Genomic DNA, 25,096 nt, shown 5'->3' with positions numbered 1-25,096 from the left:
AAGATAAAAATGGCACTTAATGTTGCAACCTTGCCAAGATTGGAAAATCAAGAACTGAAGGAACCTTGGAAAACCCTTTTAGCCTTCTTCCTCTTAGTACATAATGCACTCCCTCTTGGAAATAATGGGGAGAAAGACTGTTTTATAGAAGCAATGAAAGTGGAGCCTTAAGTTCATAAGTGGCCTTAGTGCAGAAGGGTGGATTAGTTTGTCTTGAATTGTTTTCTTTATAAATGTTGGAACAGATTAAGATTCAGGTGCATGCATATGCATCTTAGACATGGGGAATTGTATGCTTCTGGCTAGTGCCCCAATAAACACCCCCTCTTAGGGAAAAAGGGGGATGATGTTTTTGAGATTTAGGTTTACTTCTCATTTCCTACTCTAATTTGACTGATAAGAAATTAATTTGTTCCTAAGTCCAGTCTGTTTTGCTCATGAGGGCAGTTGGTGAATGATGTCTCCCAGTCCTTTTCTCACCCATAAGGTGGTGCCCTGGTATCCATCCAGGGTCAGCTCACCACAGGAGCTCACTGTTCTGTTTGCTAGGTATTTGAAAATTCTTCAGTTTTGCTGAAACACATTTAGAATGACTGTTGTAGTTTTCAGAACCCAGTACTGGATACTGCCTAAACATATGTTGGATTGGATTCCACTGACACAGATATTTCTTTGCAAATGCTTCAGGAGAGGAGAGCAGAGTCAGCACAGTTTGAACCCTTGCTTGCCCTTCTGTGCCATCCTCAGTACAAATGACACATGAACTGCTGGTTCTGCTTGAAGGAAGTTTGATGTTCAGTGACTTGCTCATTCTTTGCAAATTCTCGAATCAAGAAGCTTTGTCTGCAATTATCTGTTAGTTTTATACAAAGAGAGTAGGCCATGATGGGTGAGCATGTATTTGCAGCATTACATTGATCCAGGAAACAACTTCAAAGGTCTTTCCAGAGAAGTGGGGACTGGGAAGAGTTCTTGGAGTGATGACTTTGCCTTACCAGCAAGGATGGCAGTGGACCCTCAGTGTTGCAGCTGCTGGTCAGATTTCAAAAACAAAGTACAAACAATAGGGGTTACATGAGTATGAAGTCCTCATACTGAAGGAAATTCAGGGTTGCAGAGAGGACCTGTCTTCAAACTCACAGAATCACAGAATCAACCAGGTTGAAAAAGACCTTGGAGATCATCAGGTCCAACCTATGACCTAACACCACCTTGTTGACTAAACCATGGCACTAGGTGCCACATCCTGGGTCGTGCATTCTGGACTTTCGGACAAGGACTCCAACACTTATGGTGCAAACACACATACCCAGCATTAACAGTGCATGTAATTATCTTTCTAACCCTTTTCACCCACTCCTTATATCCAAGAAACCTCAACCTATATAATTGTATAGATGACATTGTAAAGAAACTAGGGTCTGAATTTAAACTGTTAAACTTGTTCCTATTGGGTAACAACTCCCCGGTCTTCTCAATCTATTTTCACTTGATGCTCCCTTCTAAACAGCTTTGAGATACTATTCCCTAACCTTGAGGAAGAGCAGCTGCTGTATTGGTACCTCAAAATATAGGAAAGGCAGTGGAAGTGGAATGGATAGCTTTTACTATAAGTAACATTCTAAGGAGAGATCTGAGAGATATTCTTCATGACCTATAATGGCTTCAGCTGTCTACAAAAAACTAAAATTTAACCAAGATAGCACCAAAAGATGGGCGTCTCAAATGCTTAGTCATACTGTGGAAAAATGTGATGGTTATCAGCATCGCTTGGACTCCAACTGCAAACAATAAATAACATGCATTGTTTTAAGGGTCTTTGAAGAGCTTACAGTAGAATCCTTTCTTGGAGAGCACAAATTATGCACTGTGAACTGTAGTTGAAGTACAATAAGTAGCTTCACATTACCTCATTAAATACTTAAAATGAAGATGAAGCCTTTAAAGCTGACTTTCCTCGTATTTCCCTTTTAGACTTGTCTCACCAGAACAGCCTCCCAAAGCGAAGTTCCTGACCTTGGGTTCCAAGTTCCGCTACAGCGGCCGTACGCAGGCGCAGACGCGGCAGGCCAGCACCCTCATCGACAGACCCGCTCCCTACTTCGAACGCACCTCCAGCAAACGCGTGTCCAGGAGCCTTGATGGAGGTGGGAGATTCCACCATTTTCAGTGTTCAGTTTCACTTATATTCAGTGATGTGTTGTCACTCTGACCTGACCAACATTCGGATGGCCAGAGACAATTTCAGTTTCTAAAGCCACTTTAGGTGCTTGTCGGTGTTAGGTGACCTAAATCAAGTTCAGTCACTGCTTAAATGGCATGGCACTGCTGGGCATATATGGAGTTCTCTGTATTGGGTGTGTAGCATCTGCGTACATTACTTATACCTTTTTTAAGGCATAGGCACACACTACAGGCTCTTAATAGTGTTTGGTCAGTGGCATTTTTTGGATCTGGGTTGTTCTTAGGGTCTCTAAACAAAAAAGGCTGAACGAGTTGTTTAATCTTAAAGTTTTCCATCATTTTCAGTATATTACCATCCTAGTATATTTATTCAGTACTTCAGTGTTTAGTTAAAAATTTTTACATTGACTTTGAATAGCTAAAGGGTTTTTTTTGTCATTACTGATATTTGGTCTTTTTGAGCAGAAATAACTTCTGGTTTTCTTTATTGGAAACAGGCATTCTTTCCAAAGTCAGGTATAGCAGTACTGTGTGTGAGAAATGTAGAAGCACATGTATTACTTAAAATCATTCCTGCAATAATATAGAATAGAAAAACACTTCAGCAAAATAACATGAAGCTTGACTTTGATTCAGTCATGCACAAACAGCATTCACTGGACTAAAAGTGAACCGTGACAGTGATGTGGGTTTAGCTACAATTGAGCTGTCAACTTTATGTTATTTTCTTTAAAAATCTTTTATTTGGAAGAGTTTTACTTCTGCAAATATTCATTCTCTGTGCTATGAGAAATGTGGCACTTTCTTGGGAAACCTAGCAAGTCTTACCTTCTGAGAACGGAAGTGCAAATATGAGGCAAAAGTGCATGCACTGGTATAGCATGTGATGGCTTCTTGTGGCAACCAAAAAGTTCATCACCACATCAGTGTTACTAAGTCTGGTTTGTTCCTCTTCTTCTTTTGGGTAGGAACAATTTGTATTCTTCAAAGCTCTCAACAGTTTTATAATATTTATGCCTCTCTGGCATCCTTTGTGCATCATCTCCAGAATTCGGCATGCAGGCACGTATGTTCAGGCCCTACCTTTCACTTTCACAGAAGCATTAGGGTCAAAATTGTGAGCATGATGAGATTGTTCTGAAAGCAGCTTTGCACAAAAGGATCTGGAGACTCCTGTGGAACAGGTTGAACACGAGTCAACATGAGAGTGCCTTTACAGCAAAGAATGCTGACTGCATCCCGAGCTGCATTAGCAAAAGCGCAGCCGGCACATCAGAAGAAATTATTGTTCCTCTCTATTCAGGACTTTCTGAGACAACCTCTGAAATAATGTTTCAGCTTATCCAAATTAATCAAAACTATTATGTTCTCTAATAGCTCCCATGGGTATTTCAGACCAAAGTCTTCTAAGAGACTTCTCTGCTACTGGAGGGCAGGCTGCTGGAGATAAAATCATTGATCTTGAAGCTGCTGGTCAGGCCAAGTTAAAAGAAAGTGGCAGAGAAGAAGATGAAAGTCCACTCAAAACTCCACAATTAGAATTGGCTCAGGATGGAAAGGTATGTCTGACTTTCACACCAAAATTATTTATTCATGGGATGTGTGTTGTCTATGTGTGGTTATTTAGTGTCTATCAGTTCTGAGTGTCATCTAGAACACTATATTAAAATATTAAAGGAAAATTGTCAAGTGCTTTCTGTGTTTTTAACTTAATGTAAGCTTATGTATGCAAAAGAGAATGTTCCAAAGGGTAAATCATGTTTTATTCACTTCCTTAGTTTGTTTAGACTTGAATAAAAATGTTAATATACTGTGGTTGTGTGCACTCTACAAAATTGGGTATATTATGATTGAGTTTAATTACCATAGGTAACAATTTTGTTTCCAGAGTTATTTCATCCTTTAAAAACTTGTATGTTGACTAAGGTATAGATTTCTGTGAAAAGTTAAGTAATGTGGTATGTTCCTGTTGCAAATGTTTGCTTGTCTTTTTTGTTTGAGCCACTGGGTGAATAGGTAAAAAAATTAAATTTATATTTTGTATGATTTGATGTAAAAACTTCCTCCTAAAGTGCCAGGTAAAATCTGCTGCTCTTTCTCTCTTGGAGATAGTTTCTATTTCAGCAATTCTCCAGAACTAAGTTTAATATAGAATTAGTAATTTTATCCTGAAACATTTTTGTAAGTTAGCTACCCATTTTATACTTAGTGAGACTGCTGAGTTTCTCTGTGCAGTTCATATGTTCCCACTGCATTCAAGTGTAGGAAGAGAGCAAATACCACAGCTGCATTTTTTTTATTTGCTGGCAAGTGGAAATAATTTTGAAATAAATGAGAAAAAAGGCACACACTGTTTCTTTATGGGAGAAAAATGGTAAAATAAATTACTGTGTTTTGCCTTTGGGCTTGGTAAAATGGTGATTCTCTGATTCTCCCTTGTTTTCAAAGTGGTGTATCTTTCAATATTTTTAACCAAAACAGTAGTGGATGGGAAGGCAGTATTTTGGGAAGTTGTTCCAGGAAGCTGTTCAGTACAGTTTTGTTACACATGCTTATTCTGTGAACAGCTTTTTTTCTTTTCCCTGGTGCTGATGCTTCTTTTCCTTTCTGGCTCTCTTTAAGTCTTAGAGAAAATAGTTATAAAGGCAAGAAGTGCCAGCTTGTCTTTCGTGTACTGCACTGTCCTCTGACCTTTCTGCCAAAGCTTTGAACGTCTGTCTGCTTCCATCTGTTTTAAGTGACTATTGCAGTTCAAAAGTGCACAGTTCTTTACAGCCTGAGAACAAAACATTTGTAATGGGTTCCTTTCATAATCCACAGAAGTAAACAAGTTGGCTGCTTGTAAAACACAGCGGGATTTTTATTTTTTATTTCTATTGCATTAGTAAATCTATCCCTTCTTCTAAGTAAAAGTTTACACTAACTAATAATTTCTCTTTTTTCCCCTCTTCATGTGCCTTCAAACTTGCATTTTTGTTGTGCTTTCATTATCCACTGTGCACAGAATTTTTTTCTTCAGCTCAATCACATACACCCATCATCACTGCCCATCCATTCTGTGACATCCCATCTCACAAACTTGTCTCCCGTCCCCGAGATCGACATGCTTTCAGATATTTCAGAGGAGGATCCCTTTGAAGAGCCCTCCCTTACCATTCCAGACATTTCAGAGTGCAATTCCATGGAACAAACATCAGATCATAATAAAACCACGACAGCTTCTCCAGTTAATACCTGTGAATCTCTGAGACCCCTAGCTAGTCGAGGCTCCCCTGCTGTTGAGGGCAGAATCCATACAAATGACTACAAGAGCACTGAGTTGTGCGTCTCATTCAGCTGCTTCAGATGCCTTTCTTTTAGTTTCCGTTCGCTGCTCGATGAGGATGGCTATATTACTTTTCCTAGCCTTCCTGATGTTTGCATTTCTTTCCTCCCACCTGGCCTTCAGCACTATATTCCTATTACCTCTCCTTCCTTCATTCCCTCTTTTCTCCTTGTCTTTGTCTTGCTTCTGTCTGCCTTCCAGTCTATTCCTTTTTCACTCACATTTTCCCTTCCTCTCGCTCTGTCCCTCTGCTACCTGGAGCCTAAGGTGACTTCCTTTAGTAGCTCTAATGGCAATGACCTGAATGACAAAGCAGAGGAAGAGGAGGTGTGTAATTTTGCTGCTTAAATGTTGACACTTGCATATTGCATTTTTGCTTGTTCTCACGAGGCTTGCTCAGTTTTGCACACTTCCTAATTTAGAGGTGTGTCTATGTACTTGCCTGTAAATACATATATAAATATATACACAACTGCACATGGGTATATCTGTATCTTTTTAGTATTACTCATTTGTGAAAAATTGCCATTGTGGTATTTTTAGTCAATAGATAGCTCATGGTTTTTCTTCTTAATGTCCTACAGCATGCATAATCTCACTGAATGCTACAGATACTGAGCTGCAGGTGGACTTACATTGTAGTTCAAAATGTTAATGAGCACATAAATCTGAATAATGAAAGTGCTCTGTGTAACAATAGATACGTTATTTGATACTATTTTTAAGTTCCATTTGCGCTGTCAATTGGTTTCAAAATGCCTGTCTCCTGCATGCATTGACTGGAATGCACATCTCTGAAACTCTCTTTAGATCTGAAAAATGAAATTCCTAAAAACCGAGTTCTGTGAATACTTTAAAATCAGTGTTTTGTTATTCCAGATTTCAGATAATTCACCTCTACAAGGGTGTGTGCAAAGCTGAGTCTGTCCAAGGCACTTCTTCATTCTTTACATGCTTTGATTAATCTCTATCAGCAGTTGAGACTGATTTCATTCATTAGCTGGGATTGCAGGTTATATTAGACTGTATCACGGAAGTCTGAGCATTCTTTGGAATACACTGCTAAAATGTACAGAAGCCTCAGTCACACCAGTATGTTGCTCTGATCATCTGGAGTGGCTGACAAACTGCCTCCTTTCCTTATGTCTGCTGCACATGTTGCAGCAATACCACCAGAAAAAGGTCTTTTATTTTAATCCTCAAAGAAAATATTAAACCAATTATTACAGAATCAAAATGGAGGAGGGTCTGTTTAATGTTACATTTAACAAAGTTTGCTAAACCAATGTGCATATTAAAGACATGCTAAATACAATATGATGTCATTATAATACCATTCTAAGTATAAAATTATGTAAAAACATGTCTTTAAGATTTTGCCAATTTTTCTGTAGCCTAGTTCAATCAATAATTTGTAGCATAGTTACAGAAGATACAGTAGAACCCCAGATAAGTCAGAAATTAATAAAAAAGTTGCATGTACCACATGATTCACACAGAATCCAAAATGCAACACTATGAGCAGTAAATCCATCTTCAAATTTATGGACTTGCACTGTGTTGATTTGTAAATGCATCTTTTCCTAAGATTACCAGTTGATATTTGTATTTGTGTAAAGACAGCCGGGAAGTGGTTCACTTTTTAAAGAATGCTGTTCCTTAAGGCATTCAGAATACTTGGAGATGAGATATGAAAATTAGCTGCAGAAAATTACCAGCATAATGAATTGCAGCTTAAGAATAAATATATTCATTTAACAAGGGGGGGTGTGTGCGCAAATAGTTCATCCCAAGAAAACAACATTCCTAAAATTTAAGACAGATTGTAAATACAGTGTTTAAGTGTTTGACTTGAACCCTAAATTCTTTTCCCAAAAGAACTCTTGGATTAGATTCCATTTTCCCATCATATGTTGCAGACTTTAAGTCACTTGCCATAGAAATTACACATACCATTTTTCTTTGTTACTCATTCTTAAATTTTCACCTGGGAAACAATAAAAAGTTCAGCAAGAAAGGGACACAGTGTGAAACTTCCATTTGTCATGCCACTTATACCAAAAAATACTTCAGCCATTCTGCAACAATGTAGGTGCAAGAAGAACCAAGTCGCTTAATTTCAACATCTGGGGCCGAAAAAGTAAAGGTCTGTAAAACCCAGCACGCTTTGCAGCATTTACAAAGAGATGAAGCCTCTGTGTTAGTCTGTAAGCCAATGTTAACACCTTCTTTTCTTGGTAATTTGTCATGCGCTCACACAGGTGGAACACGAAGAGGAGGAAGCACAGCAGAAGGTGCTTGGTTGCTCTTTTACAATTGAACCTGGCTGTGGCTGCCTGCCTTGTTATAACCCTAAATTTTCTGTGGGTTTTGTTTCGAATAGTGCCTTTTCACCTCACCATTTTATTTACTTTATTTAACTGTCTGATTGTATGGGTCCTTGTTTATTTACTTGCCGGTCCATTTTATGTTCTTTATGTTTTGTTTTGTTTTGTTTATGTGGCTCAATTTCACAGATCAGTTCCTTGAGAGTAGACGGGGAAAATATTTATGTCAGACATAGCAATTTAATGTTGGAGGTTTGTATGTAATATAAAAAGTACTCTCCATTCTGACGGGCTGCCAGGCTGCATGGGATGGGAGGTCACCTGCAGGCTGTTATAGACACACTGCATGAAGTGCATGGGGAAAACTGGCTTGGAAATGCTGCATGTTACCATTCTAGTTTCTGAGTTTAAACAAAAAACAAACAAATGCAAAATACCCACAGCCAACCCTCAGCTTGAACACTGAATGTAAATTTGTGTATTTTTGCTCAATGTTTTCAAGGTGGCAACTGGGAATAATAGCCCTGTTTAGATAGAGCAGGCACATGGATGCAATTTATAATTCTAAATGGATTTTTGTACATTGTACCTCAATGTATGCATATTCTGTTGAGTAGAGTTTCCAGCTTTTGCTAGTTTAATCAACCTTCCTCAAAAACATCAGCTGAATAAATAGAGTAACTAAGGGACAAGCAGTAGAAGTATAGAAAACTAATTCTGGTTCTGACACTGGTTTTAGGAACACTGAGAAATTATGCAAGGATCAGATATTCAAATGGAATGATCAGATATCTTCTGAAATATTTGCTTTATTTTTTCCTTTTCAAATGGAAGTAAATTTTGCTTCTTGAAGGTTGGTTTTCATTGCAGATGAGCAACAGCAAAGACTTTTGAACAATATCTTCATGTATAGTGCATTGTCACTGAAGTAGAGACTTTTATTTTAAGAATTTTCATATAGATTGCTAATCTCCATTATTTTATCAGAGACTCTCTGTAGTTATTATCAGTATAATTTAACTTGTGATTAATAACTTAAGCTAATAACTGAAGATGTTTTAAAAAATCCTACTTCGGTCTTTATTTTATTCTTCCAGATGGGGCTATAAATAATTCCCTTTGTCACAAAAATGTGTTTTTTAAAAAAATCATTGGTATTGTTCAGTAATAAGGAGATGTGTGAATCGCAGTAACCCAACTAATGTTTTATGGCTTTTTGCAGCTTTTGATCACTATTGAAACTTTGCTTGTGTATAACTTACTGAAGCACTGAAAGTGTGCATTGCATAACTGTGCTTTGATCAAGTCCAAGAAATGTGCCTTGTGTCAAGCCAAGACAGGTCTTAAAATAATGATAGGATTGTTATGAGCTTCAGTTGTATAATAGAATGCCTTTGGCATAAGATTTTACTTCACTCAGGAAATACAAACTATAGGGGGACATATTTAATGTCTCATTTGTTAGTCCAGGATGAAAAGTGGTCCTGTGACAATACAAACCTACTGAGTTGCCAGAAGGGGAAAGGTTCAAATGTTCAAAATGCATGCAGGCTTATCCACAAGGTTAGGAAATAGATATGCAGCACTAAACCCTGACTGGGGTGAACATGCAAGTGAAAAGAAATTAGAAGCTAATGAGTTTGGGATGTGGGTTTTCATGACTTAGTGTGAAGTATCTTTGCATGGCAATCCCTGACAATAACAATCCTAATCTAAATTAAATGGTAGATTTCAGAACATTCTGCTGAAAAGTATTTAAAATCCTTATAGAAATTCCAGATTCTTTATCTGCATAATTATTTCTGATTTCATTCTGATAATATTTCATTTCAATCTTCAGTCTTTTAGTTCTTTACTAAAATTGAATCCAAGGCTTAAACTTGAATATAACTATAGAATACTACCAAAAAATTGTTCTTGTGTTAGAGTAAGCATAAGCAACATGGGCTTTTATTGAGACCTGGAATGCTGGAAAGAGGATAAATTGTGAATGTAGGGTGAAATCTGCTTTTCCCACCAAAACATAGCCATTGTATTTACAAGACAATTAATTCCCAAGAAAGCTAAGGATATATTTTTGTCTGGTTACTAAAGCAGTTACATTTTGGAATATCTCCTGAACATACAACTCTGCCCTGTAGCTGGTACAAAGTTACAAGATACAAACTACAAGGTATTCTTATACCTTGAAGTTACTTGATCCAAGGTGGGGCAGTTTGGCCACAATGGTCATGACAAAATCTAATTTGGTATTCATCCTTTGGCACTGGTCTATGAAGGCGAAATTTAGATCATTTTTTTGGTACTGGCATGCCCAAAAAATATTCCTGATTGTCTTTCTGCTGTCAGATTCTTAAAAGTAGAATTGGCAGGTAAAAGGTTTTAAGTCTTTAAATCTGATTCTTCCAGTAAGTTTAAGCCTGCATGAGAGGCACAATGACTTATCCCTCTGAAGGTAAGCAGGTGATAGCTGCTTGTATGTTTGGCCTTATAGTATTGTGTTCACAGATGTAGGTATTTTTCATGGAGCTTGTAATATCAAGAAAGATGCATTTTTATGCTCCTTAGCTCAAACTATTCTTCCTTACAGCCTTCAGTTCTTTCTTACTACCTTCACTTATGTTAGCTGTGCAGTATCCTGAAACATTTGCTTCTGTGCTTACAAATTTTAGGTGAAAGCAAACAACTCCTGGAAATTACTGTTTCAAAGGGTTATTAGTGTCGGGTTTTGGGTGAAAGTAGTTATTTGCTAAGTAACCATGTAGAACGTTATTTTACTTTTCTTAAAAATATGGAAGAAACGGTGTATGAGTAAGACCTTCACTACAAAAACAAAACCAGAAAATATTGGTCCCTTACAGCCTTAAACATTTTTATTTTGAGTCGCTACAAGGGAGGTCACCATTTCAGACGCAAGGCACTTTTCTTGATTTGGTTGCTTCTATTTCTTTTTTTTTTTTTCTTTTTTTCAGTTAAGTTTGCTTTTGTTGTTGTGTTTTGTCCTACTTTGTTTTATGTTGCGGGTTGCTAGGACCTGGATAAGACCCAGGACGACTTACTGAAACACCAGGCTAGCATTAGTGAGCTCAAGCGCAATTTCATGGAATCCACACCCGAACCACGCCCAAATGAGTGGGAAAAGCGGCGTATCACACCTCTGTCCCTACAGACACAAGGGGTATGTCACTGCACACACCTGTCTGCATGCCTTTCCATACAACCCTCCTGTCATACAGCAAATGCAGTTTGGCCTTCAGGTTAACACTTTATTTGTCTGATATAATATTTGTTTATACTAAGTATACATTAACTTTTTTACCGTTACTGTTGGACCTGACTTTAGTTAGTGGGTGGAATTTTATTTTTCTACATGAACAATTGAACTAGAAGAAAACAGAAGTGATGGCAGCATTTTCCTATATGTTAGGGATATCTTAAATTTCACTCTGATTTACACAGATAGATAATTTTTCAGTGACAGTAGAACTTTTCCTGCCTTTTCTGTGTCTTTATCTCTTCATAGACAGTTTATGCATAATACACACATAGTCTGTGTTTCATTTTCGAAGAACTTTATATGATCAGTTAATTTACAGTGTTGACCTCAGGACACATTTAATGTAGTTGTTAAAATTTACCTATCTTAATCTTTCTGTAAAATTCCTGTAGCAAGAAACCTACCCAAATGTCTCATGCTGTTGTGAAACTTTTAGTTCTGTTGGGTTATCAGCCGTTTCTTTCATACAGTAGATGAGTAAATCAGTCTTTTAAAGCAATGGGTTTATTGTGTTGTTGTCCTTGTCTATCACCATGGTTCTCACCCTTCCTTTCTTAAGTGTAATGTTATCCTATCCCTTAGATTCTACAGGTTTTTTTTTAGTCCACAGAAAGGTGAGCTTTCAATTAAGCAGGCCAGATGCTACAAATTTTTTTTATAATAGGAGTTTATTTCAATAATATCTGTAAGCGATCTGAACTGTGAGTATGTGCATACAGAGAGCACAGCAACTATGTATCATTTCTTTATTTTGTTAATTTGTGGTTACTGACAAGAAATTCTTCAAATTTCTGAGTAGTACCTTAATATTTCTACTTATAGTGGTATATGCACTGATAGCAACGTTGGTTATATTCTCAAATATTCATGACATGGTGATTCATTTAATACCTATAAATATATTTTTGGTAGAAAGAGACATTTATGTAAGAAGTGTAACTTAATTGTCATTACATGGTTTTGTGTATTTTCTGTGTTGATTTCTTTCTCTTGAAGTTGAGGCCCCTGCAAGTTATTTTATATTTTATATGGTTTTTGGTTTGGGTTTTTTTGCTCATCTAGTATGTTCTGTTGCTTCCAGATGATTTGGTTTTATGTTTACTGTATAGTGTATGTCTGTCTCATTGCTTGTTGATTTGCACTGGTTTTATAAAATGAAAACCAAATAGAAAAAAGGAGACCACATTTTCCAAGTGAAAACTCTGCCTGGGAAGGAGAAACAATGGATTGCAATGCCATGGATTGCTGGAGCAAAACCAGAGGAAACTGATAAGGTGGCTGCCCTGAAACCTGCTGCTTTTCACTGTATCTGCTGTGGGCTAGCTTGGTGGCTTGGGCACTTCTTTCTTTTCCTTTTTCTTTTTCTTTTTTTTTTTTCCTTCATGGAATTAACTTTTTAAAGCCAAGAATGAAAAGAGAATGCTGAGTTGTAAACCAGGATCTTTGTGTTTGTATGTGTATAGATACACATATATATGAATGCCAGCAACAATTTGCTTAAACATCAAATTAACCATGAAGTTCTGAATGGCCACTGAAAAGAAACCCAGGTTTTCACTAGAAAATTACTGTATTTGATGTGACTAGGATGACAGCAAAACATGTATTTTCATTCTATATGGAAATAATTGCTTGCAATTATTTGACACTTCACACAAGAACTTTTCTTTTGTGTGTTCACTATGTAATCGTTCAAATCAATAATGGTGTGTAAGTAGCTTCATTTCAAAAGCAACCTCTTCTGAATACCTTTGCACTTCTGTACCTCTTTTCATTAATGAAAAGAGGGAGGTTTTGTCCCTGATAACATCTACGCAATGAAAAGTGCTCTGACTAGTGGGATTAGTAGAAGTGTGATAGTGATGATGAGTAGCAATTGTGATGTTGCTTTTTTACATCACTTTTGGTCTATTAGGTTAATATGAAGCTGGCACTCCCATTTCACTAACATACATAAATATGATGTTTGGGGAACTGTATTTCCATCCTGAATTATTTGTTGATGGATGTCTCTTGATCCTTGCCTTTAGGGTAGCTGAATAATAGATGAGAATAAAGCAGGGAATCCGCTGCTGATATTCTTTTTCTTCTTTTGCTTCAGCAAAAATGCTTACAAATAATTTTATGTGTCCTAAAAATGTTATTTTGGGTACATCTCATTTGTGTCACTATACTTCTAGATCCACCATACTCTTGCAAGTGCACAGCATCTGTGACTTAATTAAAAACTGACACATTGATGTATATTTTGCAAATAGGGGAAATATTTCTATTTTATAGATATCCACAATATTTGTTTTTTTAATCCATCCCCCACAGCTGGTAAACAGTATTTCTTGTTAGAGTGTATGCCCATGTACAAGAAGAATTTGCCAGGAATTTAAACACAGGCTGGTAAAAAAATTGATGAATTCTGTCTATACATTTAATCTTTTTTACTAAATGCTCCGGGAACAGGAGTTACATTATCAAATGAATTGTGTGACTGGGGTTTTCATTTTAAAAGACTGGAAGATCCAAAAATTTGAAGGTGGGAAAATGCTAAAGATGGGTGATATGTGCCTGTCTTTAATTATCTATACAAGGATACAAGGGGGAACAGGGTTAGAGGCAGATGCAGGCAGTCTGACTACCTACCACATAAAGATTTTGGTTTTCCCCTGCTTCTTTTTTTTTTTTTTTTTTTTTTTTTTACTGCTTTGAGTGATCAGAAAGCAAGGTATCAGAGTACAATGAACATTTTTGTCTTTTGATGTCATCTGTTAATAGATTAATGTTTCTTGGGTGGAGTAAACTAGGGAAATGAAGTAGGGGTAAGGAACACGTTGCCCTAATGGATATTCAATGTTGCATGAAGGCAGATTTAGTAACTTGAGTTCCTGTTAACTCTTTTTTAGCCACCATTGAAATAAACTCTGAATTTTAGTGTAGGGAAAAAAAGCCTCAACAAGTTAGGGGTTCTTTTTCTTTTCCCTTCTCTGTTCTTCTGCATGCCATCCACGTTGTAGTGTGCGTACAGCAGCACGGTGTAACCTGTCAGTTCATACCTCAGCTCTGCATCCTGCTCTCACAGCCAGTCCCCAGGGCTGCAGCTGTGTGCTGGCACCTTGGCACTCTGGCATGGCTCTCTGTAGTGCCCTCGGCAAGGCTGAAAACCTGTCTCATGAAATGTTGTCAACATGTGTCTTATGTCCATGTGACGTATTTGTAGCTGTTGGCTTTTTACATTAACCACTTCTAACTTCTTACCAGAGCTTGTGGAATGAAATCTGGAATAAAGAATTGTAGCATTTCCAGACGCTTATACCCAAGTTGACTTTCAAAGTTTGCTTAACCATACAGATTCATACCCCTATAGAAAATAGACCAGATTTTGAATATAACTTACACTTTAAAGTACTGTGTCACCTTTCATGTATGTTTGAAAAATACAAGTTTTCCCACTAAAATGGGAAAGCAGATTTTTAATCTACATGAATTTGCTTAAGATATTTAAGTATTTTAAAATATATATATATATAACGTTTATTGTAAAGAAGTAAGAACTATTTTAACATTTCAGTGTCTGACAGCCCTAGAGCGCTGATCCAGCTGGGCTCTAGAAGGTGTCAGAAATGGATTTTAAAAGCAGAAAAAAAATTCCCAGTAGTAAATAAGGAGTGTAGCTGCTAAGTAAAGTGCTCTGTTCGGGCAGTCCGTGTGAATGTCGGTGTGTAAATGTCGATGTTGTGCATGTGGAGGCGCCGCCCCAGCGCAGGCTGTGCTGTGTCCCCCCGTCCGTGCTCCCCTGCCGAGCCAAGCCTTTGTCGCCTCTCTCTCTCGCCAAACCTCTCCCCCTGTAGGTGGCTGCCACTCCGCCCGCCGCTGTCTAATTCTTTCCTTTCCCTTTTCTGACCCGTCTAGAGCCTGGAAGAGGAGATAACCTCCATTTTGTTTAGTAAGGAGCGCTTCGGCGCCGGCACCAGCGGGCCCTTCGCCGCCGCCAGCCCGGGGCCAGCAGAGGGCGCTGCGGGGGAGCAGACGGGCGCCGCCGCCGCCGCGCCGGGGCCCCAGGTGCCGCTCGGGGGCGGGGCCCGCCGCGACAGGGACAGCGATACAGGGACAGCGATACAGGGATACAGGGACAGCGATACAGGGATACAGGGACAGCCACAGGGATACAGGGACAGCCACAGGGATACAGAGACAGCCACAGGGATGGGTTCGGGCTGCTCCACGACTGCGTCCCGGCCTGCCGCAGAGATTAACTCTGCCAGCAACAGGCAGGAATCAGTGCTGAGCTAAGCTTACACGCCGTAGGTGCTGCGCTAGGTAAACAGCAATACAAGCTAGGATTAAGTCACAGATGGTGTGTTGATTTTTTTGTATTCTTTTCATTTGAGCTCTTAATTTTGCTGCGGACTGTTCGCTAAAAGTATGTTCGATTGAAAACTAACACCCTAATACATCATTTACTGCGGGCTTTCAGATAGTCATCATTATTTTGTTATGGAACAAATACTGCTATAGCTGCTTTAATATCATCCTTTTGGCTCCAAACTGAATTCTTACAGGATCTTCTTGGAAATAATGTATTGCTATTCTCACAACATACTACCCTAAGCAGTCTTCCTCTCATTATCTATTAAAAAGTAAAAGACCAAAGACAAACAACTAATGAAACCCTGCAATAATACCTATTTTACTATTTTTAAAATTATGGCAAACTGGTAGTAAAACATTATTTTTTGTGTTTACTTTTGTTTAATGTTATTTATTCTTAATTCCAGATTTAACTGAGAGAAATAACTGCCTCGGTAGCATCACTGGCTAGTGCATTCATGCTTTTTATTTTCAGGCTTTTGTAATCCCATTCTTACACCAATAATAATTTCCATAATTCTTACCTACTTTTGATGGTATATTTTGATGAAGTGTAAGGCAACTAGCATCTTGCAGTGAATATGTAGCATCTCTCTAGTCATGTGTATACATTCTTAAAAGCTTGCTTGGAGGATGTCTCACTGTTAAAAAGGGTTATGCATTGATTTTTGTCCTCTGATTGCTTTTTGTTTCACAGAGACATGCTTCCAGAGCAGAAGGGCCTTGTACTGGAGTCAGCGATGCTGATAAGGTTCTGCAGATTTTTTTCCATGGCTAAATTTGGCTCTAATTCTTCCAATCCATCTTCATTCTTTCCTTCCTTCTTTTTTCAGTTAACCATCACAGCCATCTTTTGTCTTCCATATGACATGAACCAGTTATCAGCTAATTTTATTTCCATCATTTTAATTTATTCATATACTCTACTTTTGTTTATCCTCATCCATGTTTTTTGTGCAGAGTTCACATGAGACTCTGGACATAGTGGAGGAGAAGAAGCAGGCAGAGTTTGGGATAGAAGAAACACTAGTCATAGACGAAACCAACAAAGGGAAAATGCAAGTTGCCACTGATGCTGGGGAGACATGTAAGGTGGAGCACGTGTCAAAAAAGGACTCTTCATCATTGCCATCAGATAGTAGCAGCAGCAGCAGTAGTAGTGAGAGTGAGGATGAAGAGGTGGGAGAATACCTGCCACATCATAGGGCAATTGAGGAAGTCATCAGGGAAGAACAGGAAGAAGAGGAAGACATGAAAAGGAAAGAACGTGAAGAGAATACGCAGCACGTGGAAGCCATTCCAGAAGGCAGTAAACTAAATGTACCAGTTGAGCACACACAAGTTCCTGCTGAAGATTTGGTCCAGGAAAATAGAGTTACTGTAGCTACAGAAGAGAAGAATTTGTCAGAGCAAATTAAGCAAGATTTAGGTGAAGAAAAAGAGGAGGAACAGCTGAAACTCAATGGAGATGTGTCTCATGTTGACATTGATGTTGCACCACAATTAATTTGTTGTTCTGAGGTAAATGGTAGAACAGTATGACGACTAGATTAAGCAGAGATATTTCTTGGGGTGAAAATATACCTGCCTTTCTTCTTCTCCTATTCCTCCACATCTTCTGGCATCCAGCAAGATTCAGATCATTTGGAAGGGGAAACCACTGATGAGCAGTGAAATTCTGTCTCCTTCAGTTATGGTTTCTGACTTTTTGCTAGAGCTGAGTGAAAACCACCAGTAAAGGCAAACCTTCCGAAGACTGAGATCTCTCTTTTTTTTTAATCTCCTCCATATTTTATATGCACATACATAATGTGTATTTATTATTTACGTGTTTTCAGTGTTTTAAGTCTTGTCTTGTCTATTTGTCAAGTGTTTTTGACAAGTTCATGACACGTAATTGTGATTGGAAAACTATTGCAAATTGAAATTAGAAAACACCTGTCGAAAATTTTTGTTCCTTTTTTCCCTGTACTCACTTGCTCCTTTTCTTGCCTTTTCTCTTTTCCTTCAAGAAAACATTATGGATTTTAGGCTAGAGTATGTATGGCTAGAAATTGCATAGGTGAGACCACTGCACTGTTAAGTGGTGAAGCTCCTATCACAATGTTTCCATGAAGTCTTCTAGTGCAGTAGATACTTAGGAAGCATGCATGGGTTCCTGTCACAATCAGTTGTTTTGAGCCAAACAAGATTGAAGAGTCCATTACTAGGCAAATGATAAAGAAGTAGAAAGGGAAAAATTGAAAGGCAGGCATGTATGTCTTTGTAAATTTTGTCATGATCTCTGCTGAGTTTTTCACCAGTTGAGTGGGTTTTTTGCAGTTCTCTACCTGCTTGTTCTTGTAATGGTGGCAATTTTTTTTCTTCACTTTTTAATTGAAGCAACTCACATTCTTTCTTTTGTTGTCTACTGCATACACAGCTGTTCTGATTAATGATGTGGAAGAATTAGTTTATTAGACTTTTAAAATTTGCAAGTACCCACACTTCCTAAAAGCATAGATAGTTTGGAGAATGGGGAAGAAGAGCAGCTGTGTGTGCAAGCATGAAAGAGTGTTTGGGTTTTTTCCCTGGAATTTTACCCTTTGTGTATTCAAAATCAATATAAGATAGCAGCTGATGCATCTAGAAAAATATCAAAAGGCTTTAGTTCTTAAATCTAATGGAAATCTCCTCCAATAAGATTAGTAATGAGTTCACTAGCTTACAGACCCCAGGTTAATTGCTTTGTTTGTGATATTGCAGAGAACACCACTAATCTACAGTTTGCTCTAAATTGTTGAAGTAGCTTCTTAGAATCTTTGTCAGAAGAAGTCATTGACTTACAGAAAATTTAGACTACTTAAAATCCAGTTTTCAAAAGCTTTTACAGAAGTAATAAATATTAAAAAGTTAAATTTTAATGGAATTTCTAGTCCTGATCGCAGACTGAGGAGTGATAGGTATTTTCCCAGATTAGTTCTAATACCAAGTTTATCTGTCTCATCTAGCTGTCAATTTCTTTATGCAAACTAAGATTTTTATTTTTTTCGTAGTGATGCTTTTGCACATTTTCGATACATGTGTTGTGACTTTGTTTTAGCAATTGCTCTTTGGTATGTACCGTTGGCTAAAACACTGAACTTTGACAAGATTATTAGGAGATTAAATTATCCTACAATATAGCAGATACCCTAGAGGGCTGATGTATTAAACTTCATTTCATTTTGCTTATTTATTGCATGCTTTTTGTATGGGAAGTCAGTCAAATATTTATCTTACTGTTATGTTTTTTATGAGCTTTTGGTTGTGTTTTCTTGGTCCACTTTACAAAACTTCTTCTGTCTTTTGAACTGATTGTTTATTTCTTGCATCACAGCCTCCAGTAGTGAAAACAGAGATGGTAACCATTTCAGATGCCACACAGAGAACTGAAATCTCCACTAAAGAAATTCCAATTGTTCAAACAGAAACTAAAACTATCACGTATGAATCTTCACAGGTACAGTGACTGATTTGTTTGTAATTTTTTTAAATTCCCTTATGTAGATCAAAATAGATAATGTCCAAAAATGCTTTTCAAAAGCATATACTTTTTTCCTAGCAGGTAAGGTTATACTTTGGCTATGGATTAGGTGAGTGAAATGTTACAAAACTGTATTAAGAAATTCTGATTTTCTTTTTCTATATAAAGACTTAGTTGCTGCCTGCAAAAGTGTAACTCACTTTAATCCATTTTTGGAAAATTGATTAAAATATCTCATTGCTCCTGAAACGAACACTTAACTGTGACCATGAATTCTCCACAGGAATGGACTATAATAATAGCCTTACCTGGCTCTGTAAACTTGGATGGCTTCTATTTAGATTTCAGTTCTAGTTGAATTAAAGAATGTGATTAGTTAGAAAACTAGCTTTTTCTTCTGTGAAAACAAAGTTTTTAAAATGCCAATATACAATAATTTTTTTTTCAATTTCTTTTTTTTCTTACAGCTTGATGGCAATGCTGTTGGTGATACTGGCGTGCTGGTGAGTGCACAGACAATTACATCAGAGTCCATTTCTACTACCACAACTACACACATCACAAAGGTAAAATATATTTCATATCTTTCTCAATGAAAAGAGACACCAGACTCTCAAAACACAATTTTACATTTAGTTTCTTGTATATCTGTAATGCATTGAGGAAACTAACTTGAAATTTAGGGGATTCATTCCTGGCATGTCGGAGAATTAAATCTTTCTGTACAGATTTTGAAGACAGAAGTCCTAATGAGTAAGCAGGAATATCTGGGAATAGGACATGGAAAGAGGGAAAAATATGATTCATGGTTTTTCAGTAATTCATATAGGTCTTATTTCAGTATTTGACAAATAAGTATGTAACTAAATTTTTACAGGTTCAGTCCTGTCCTCACCCAGGGATATCCTACAGAATCCTTGCTATTGTAACTAACTTGTTTGAGTTCCAGGGGAGCCCTGCTAATGGCACCATGATGAACTGAAACAATGTTTCCCAGACTTTGTGCTGATCATCCTTCTGCTTCTAGGTTTAGGGCAGATTTAAAAACAGATCATTCTGTTAGATTACTTTGCAAGCGTGTTTGGGTGCTGAATTATTTCCACTGTATTCCATACTTGAAAAGGAAAGGAAAGCTCAGTGTTCTCAGGATATCACATCTGTTTCATGGAAAATATGGAATATAATTTTCCATGCCAGAGTGTGTTAGAACTACCAAAGCATGATGGTGATTATTGTTATTGCTAATTTATGTGAATATTTGTCAAATTTTAGACATGCCTAAACAACACAGTTTTGAACTCCTCTTTGAACTCGTAGCATATTTTTCTAGGAAAATTACAGAAAGCATTGTTTAGGGTAAAGAAAAATGGAAGAGGGAAGCAAAGTCTGAATGGAGGATTCCCGCCCCCCCAGGTTTTACAACATGACAGAATTGAACAATAGTTCACTACTCACTGGATATATTTTCTAAAGATTGAAATATTCTGAAGATTGAAAATCATATGCATAAAATGAGAGTGGAAGAATAATGTTGGAAAGTGAGTCACATGAATTAAAGTAAGCTTGGAATTAAAAATGCATTTGTTATGAAGACTAGTCAACAGGTCCTTTTCAGACTTCTACTCCTTTTTGGACTCATTAAGCCACCACCATTTTAGGAAAAAAATCTTTATTCAGTGAATTGAACCACAGTTTTGCCAGGAAGTGTGCATTTTCTTGTCAAGTTCAGATGTCAAATAGTCTTGCTTCTTGGAAGGAACAATTAAAGAAAATGGTTTCAGTCTTGTCTTCTACTGAAAAATTACTGGAATTATCATGATGCAGCAGATCCTTATCTTTTTAAAATTGATGATAAACCGTCAGTAACAAGATTGTTTGAATTTTCTAAGCTGATTTTTTATTTCACATTTCAAACTGTTCATTGCTGATGAAAGATCCTTCCAAAATAGTTTTAATATTCTAATGGTGTTCTTAACAGAGTCATCTTGGCTCTTTCCTATTTCCTACATTGGTCAATGTATCTTAAGTGGTAGTTTATTCTTTTCTCATACACAGGCTGATTTAAAGGGCAAATAATGTTATTTCTGTGAGAATTTTTTATAAGCTAAAGTGTTTTAATCATTAGAATAAGAAGTGAATAAAAAAAGCACAATAGTATTTAGCAGTGTGAAATATGCTGAAAATATCTAGTGAAGGTCCCTTGAATGACAGAACATCTTTGCATTTAATGGCACAGGATTATGACTGTGGAGAGGCCCATGACAGACAGGTTGAAATAAAAGAAAAGTCACCTGGAATTTCCACTTTGCCAGATTTATATCATTGAAGAAGCTGGAATTACAGCTTTCCAAACATGGGCTCTAGTAACTGGACTAATGCTCTGTTGATTGATTTTTATCAAGTTTAGCAATTGCTAGAGGGTAACCAACTGCATTGCTGAAAAAGGAGAGAATGATTTATCACCAAACACATTTACTACTAGTTGCAACTCAGACAGGAATCTATTTGCTTCAGTGCAACAGAAGGTCGTGCTTTGTGGAAATATGGAATAATTACAGGGATGCTTTTCTGGTTTTGTTTTTCTGGCATCTGTAGATGGTAAAAGGTGGAGTATCAGAAACAAGAATTGAGAAGCGCATTGTCATTACTGGAGATGCAGATATTGACCATGATGAGGTGGGTATACAGACTTAACACTTAAAATGTGTTTTGTAGTCTGGTGAGATCTAGATGAGGTTTCAGAAATCTGAAGTAAGAGGTAAAAAAATTGAATAAAACAAGGTAGAAAGACCCTGAGACTGTTAATTGTGGCATAGTTGTTAAGCAGTTGTGTTTTGCTGTTAAGAAGCCTTTTGAATATATGCGAAAGAAAAACAGAAATTTTAAGGATGCATCATAGAACATGTGAATGGATTTTTGCTATTTTTAGAGGGATTACTCTTTTTGGAAGAGACACAGTTTATTTAGTGCAGCTTCTGTATTGAGAGGAAAAATATTACTGAAATAATCTTATTTTGATATACTGATCTGGATAGATGGGAGTCTCTACTGCATTGTTTCAGCAGCATCTGAATGCAGCAGTCATTTGAGTGAAAGCTTTGAAATGCATTAGAATACATTAACTGCTTGAATTTAAAAATTAGGTTTTGGCCAGTATTTGTAGAATTATGTATAACAAAAATAGTTGTTTGTCTGCTATAATTGTATGTACCTTTTATCTCCATCAGCAATATTTTATAATGCCTTAGAAACAAAGGTTGAAATCACTTCTATGTGCCCAATTAATAAGGCTGAATTTGAGCAGTATACAGGAAAATAATTGGGAAAAGTCAATTATCTAATCTTTGTAGTGATGATTACACAGGGTTTTTTTAATCTGAGAAAGCATAGTAACAAAGGCAATCAACAGTCATAGGTTAATACAAATGGAAAAGCCTGCCCTGCAGTGAATACATTTCTAACTTCATGAAGGCTTCACGAATCAGCATAACAAGCTTCAGTTTAACTTATGACTTGTAATATATTGAGAGTTTTCAAGGAATTTATTTTCACATTTTGATTTGTATCCAGAAAGTGTCTTTTGACAAGTTTAATCTCTTCTTGAAACTTGCAATTAAATCACAGGGCTGTTTCAGTATCAGGCATGGATGGCTCTTGTTTGCCTTGACACACATTCAGTGCACTTCAAATGTCTGGGAAGGTCACAAAATAGCTTTACTATACCAGACAATTCTTAAAGCCCTTCCTTAATTTGGGATAAGTGAATAATGAAGGAAGAAACTAAATTATAAAAAAGAAAGTTCAAAAAGCAATTTTAATCACTGATGTTTAAAACAGCAGTGAGCAGCTTTTAAGAGATTTAAGAAATATCTACCACTTTTTTTTAAGTGAATATGGAGCTTCTTAAATGCCCAAACTACATGCTGGATGTATTTTATTTTATGTATTAGCTCCCTATATGACTAAAATAGTTTCCAGTAGGAAAACAATATTTCAGTTTGGAGTTTCAAAATACAAATGCTTGTATTACTTGTTGTAATTTACCAGTTAGAGTCTTAGGGTTTTTTCATTGTTTATGGTTTGATTGTTAACAAACAGCAAACATCAGTATTGTACCAATGCACATCATGTGTCCTGTACATTTTCCCTTAATAGGATTTCAAATTCAATGTCACATAGTTAGGGTGCTTAATGCTGGTGTTTTCAAACCTCTCTTCTTAGTTAATCTATCTTCATTTTTTCTCTCACTTAATACCTGTAGCTAGCTCAGAAATAGTCACTTTTCTAAATTAAGATAAACCTTTTTGTTGCATTATATTTTTCTTGCTCCTTCTAGTATTTTAGGGGTTTTTTAAATTGCATTTGGTACTAAGGTGAGCAGGTGAACTGTTACCTCTCATTACATTCCTGTGTCTCCTATTTTTTTTAATGTTCAGTTCCATCAGTAGTACTGCTGAAATAAGATGTGTACTAAGATGTGGGCAAGAAAGAGAAGGTCCCAGGTGCTATTTCACCTGTGATGATTCAGAAAGTGCTCTAATGTGGTTGACTGTGATGCACAATAAAATATTACATTTCAGTTGGAAGGGACCTATGATGGTCATCTGATCCAACTGGGTATATTGGTACATCTGTTCAGAAGATAAAATTTCTTAAAATGAGGAGGGATTATAAGCAACTGAATGATACTTGCATGTATACTTCCCTGAATTAAGCTAGAGGAATATCTCTTAAATGAGTACAAGGAGAAAAATGGGATTCTTGTGCTGAGAACTTTTTGTTGTGATCTTATTCCAGAGTTTCAATACCACACTTAGTATACACTCCAAAGTATCTTTCTGTTTTGTTCAGGAAACTGAAGGGCACTCTTGTTTTTCTGTACTATCTTAAGGCATTATTTGTTAGATCTTTTGCCAAAGTTCAAAAAGGTCTGAGATATAGAAATACTTTTTTTCTCCTAAGATGAGCTAGAAAGTTATCTTACAATTTTATGGCTATTTGTTACTTCCTGGAAATCTTGGTGTATTTTTAACATGGTAGGAGATTTTTGTTTGTTTTGGTTTTTTTTTCTTTTATTTGTGTTGGAGCTGGTTTGGTTTTGGGGATGATTGTTTTTATACCTTTGATCTCAAGTTCAGGAATTTACTGTTCTGAAAAATTATAACCAAATTTTCAAAAGATATTCTCCCATTCTCTGCCCCCATATGAGTGCCCTTCTGGTTTTGTTAAGTTCCATATTTCAAATACATTTGCAGGCCCTGGCACAGGCAATCAAAGAAGCCAAAGAACAGCACCCTGACATGTCTGTGACAAGAGTGGTGGTGCACAAAGAAACTGAACTTGCTGAGGAGGATGAAGACTAAAATCAAAAATGCCCTCAAGCAAATACTTCAGGTAAGCTTATGTGTATAATTAACATAGGCAAAGGTGGCATCAGTTTTTTGTTGCATTCATGTCTTTTCAGCTGAAAAATATGGGGCATCTTTAAGATAGGCATTCACAGAAGGGTGAGTTTAATCAGGTGTTAACTGAAGAGTATTAGTGTAAGAATTTTTATCTTGGATCTAATCCAACATTAATTTCGCTTGCAAATATTCCTATGTACCCTTCCCAGTTTTGTCACAGTACTCTCACAGCATTTTCTACAATGTTTGGTCAATTTGTTATAGTTTATATTGAAGTGTGTTTGGGTTGTTTCTGCAAAATATGAAGGATGTGTCACACTTCTCTGTTTTCCTGTACAATTATGGTTCTTGGCTAGCATCTTGCTTGTTTAGTGGGAAGACTGTGTAGTTTCCAGTAGTGAAAGGACACACTTGGACATTTGAGTTTAGTCAGCTAATCCTTAATGCTAAACACACTGAAATTGCTGGCCTTTTATAATTTTCCCAAGTAAGAAGGTAAATATATTAAAAGCTCAAATTTTATAACCTTTTATCAGTTGATAAAGCTATTTGAAGTCATGTTTGTTTATTAGGCCCTCCTTTCTAGTTTTAGATTAAAAAAAAAAGAGAAAAACAACACAATACAGTTCTTCATGTATTCAATAGAAGATCAGGATGAACACTGAATAAATCTGCTCTTGCACTCATTGTAGGCTGATGTCTTAAAGCTCA

General features: G+C 36.9%; 1 protein-coding gene across 15 annotated transcripts in view; it reads left to right on the top strand.

Annotated features, from left to right (window-relative positions):
* The window catches only part of EPB41L2 (erythrocyte membrane protein band 4.1 like 2), a 100,293-nt gene extending 75,919 nt beyond the window's left edge, over positions 1–24,374 (top strand). For 3 of the 15 annotated variants that reach the window (XM_079325026.1, XM_079325027.1, XM_079325019.1), the window contains exons 12-23: positions 1,975–2,147; positions 3,562–3,743; positions 8,026–8,088; positions 10,868–11,014; positions 12,283–12,387; positions 15,017–15,166; positions 16,173–16,226; positions 16,436–16,996; positions 18,834–18,956; positions 19,448–19,546; positions 21,576–21,656; positions 24,236–24,374. In XM_079325026.1, the coding sequence (XP_079181152.1) occupies positions 1,975–2,147; positions 3,562–3,743; positions 8,026–8,088; positions 10,868–11,014; positions 12,283–12,387; positions 15,017–15,166; positions 16,173–16,226; positions 16,436–16,996; positions 18,834–18,956; positions 19,448–19,546; positions 21,576–21,656; positions 24,236–24,343 (1,846 nt within the window). In that variant the 3' untranslated portion in view covers positions 24,344–24,374. Of the gene's footprint in view, positions 1–1,974; positions 2,148–3,561; positions 3,744–5,188; positions 5,837–7,770; positions 7,804–8,025; positions 8,089–10,867; positions 11,015–12,282; positions 12,388–15,016; positions 15,167–16,172; positions 16,227–16,435; positions 16,997–18,833; positions 18,957–19,447; positions 19,547–21,575; positions 21,657–24,235 lie in introns of all 15 variants that reach the window. The other 12 variants (XM_079325030.1, XM_079325029.1, XM_079325021.1 and 9 more) reach the window with 10 other exon arrangements.
* Positions 24,375–25,096: the final 722 nt, after the last annotated feature.

The sequence above is a fragment of the Erithacus rubecula genome, assembly GCF_903797595.1.
Source record: "Erithacus rubecula genome assembly, chromosome: 2".
Lineage (NCBI taxonomy): Eukaryota > Metazoa > Chordata > Aves > Passeriformes > Muscicapidae > Erithacus > Erithacus rubecula.
Note: the sequence above shows the minus strand (reverse complement) of the source record. Positions and strands in the feature narration are given on the sequence as shown.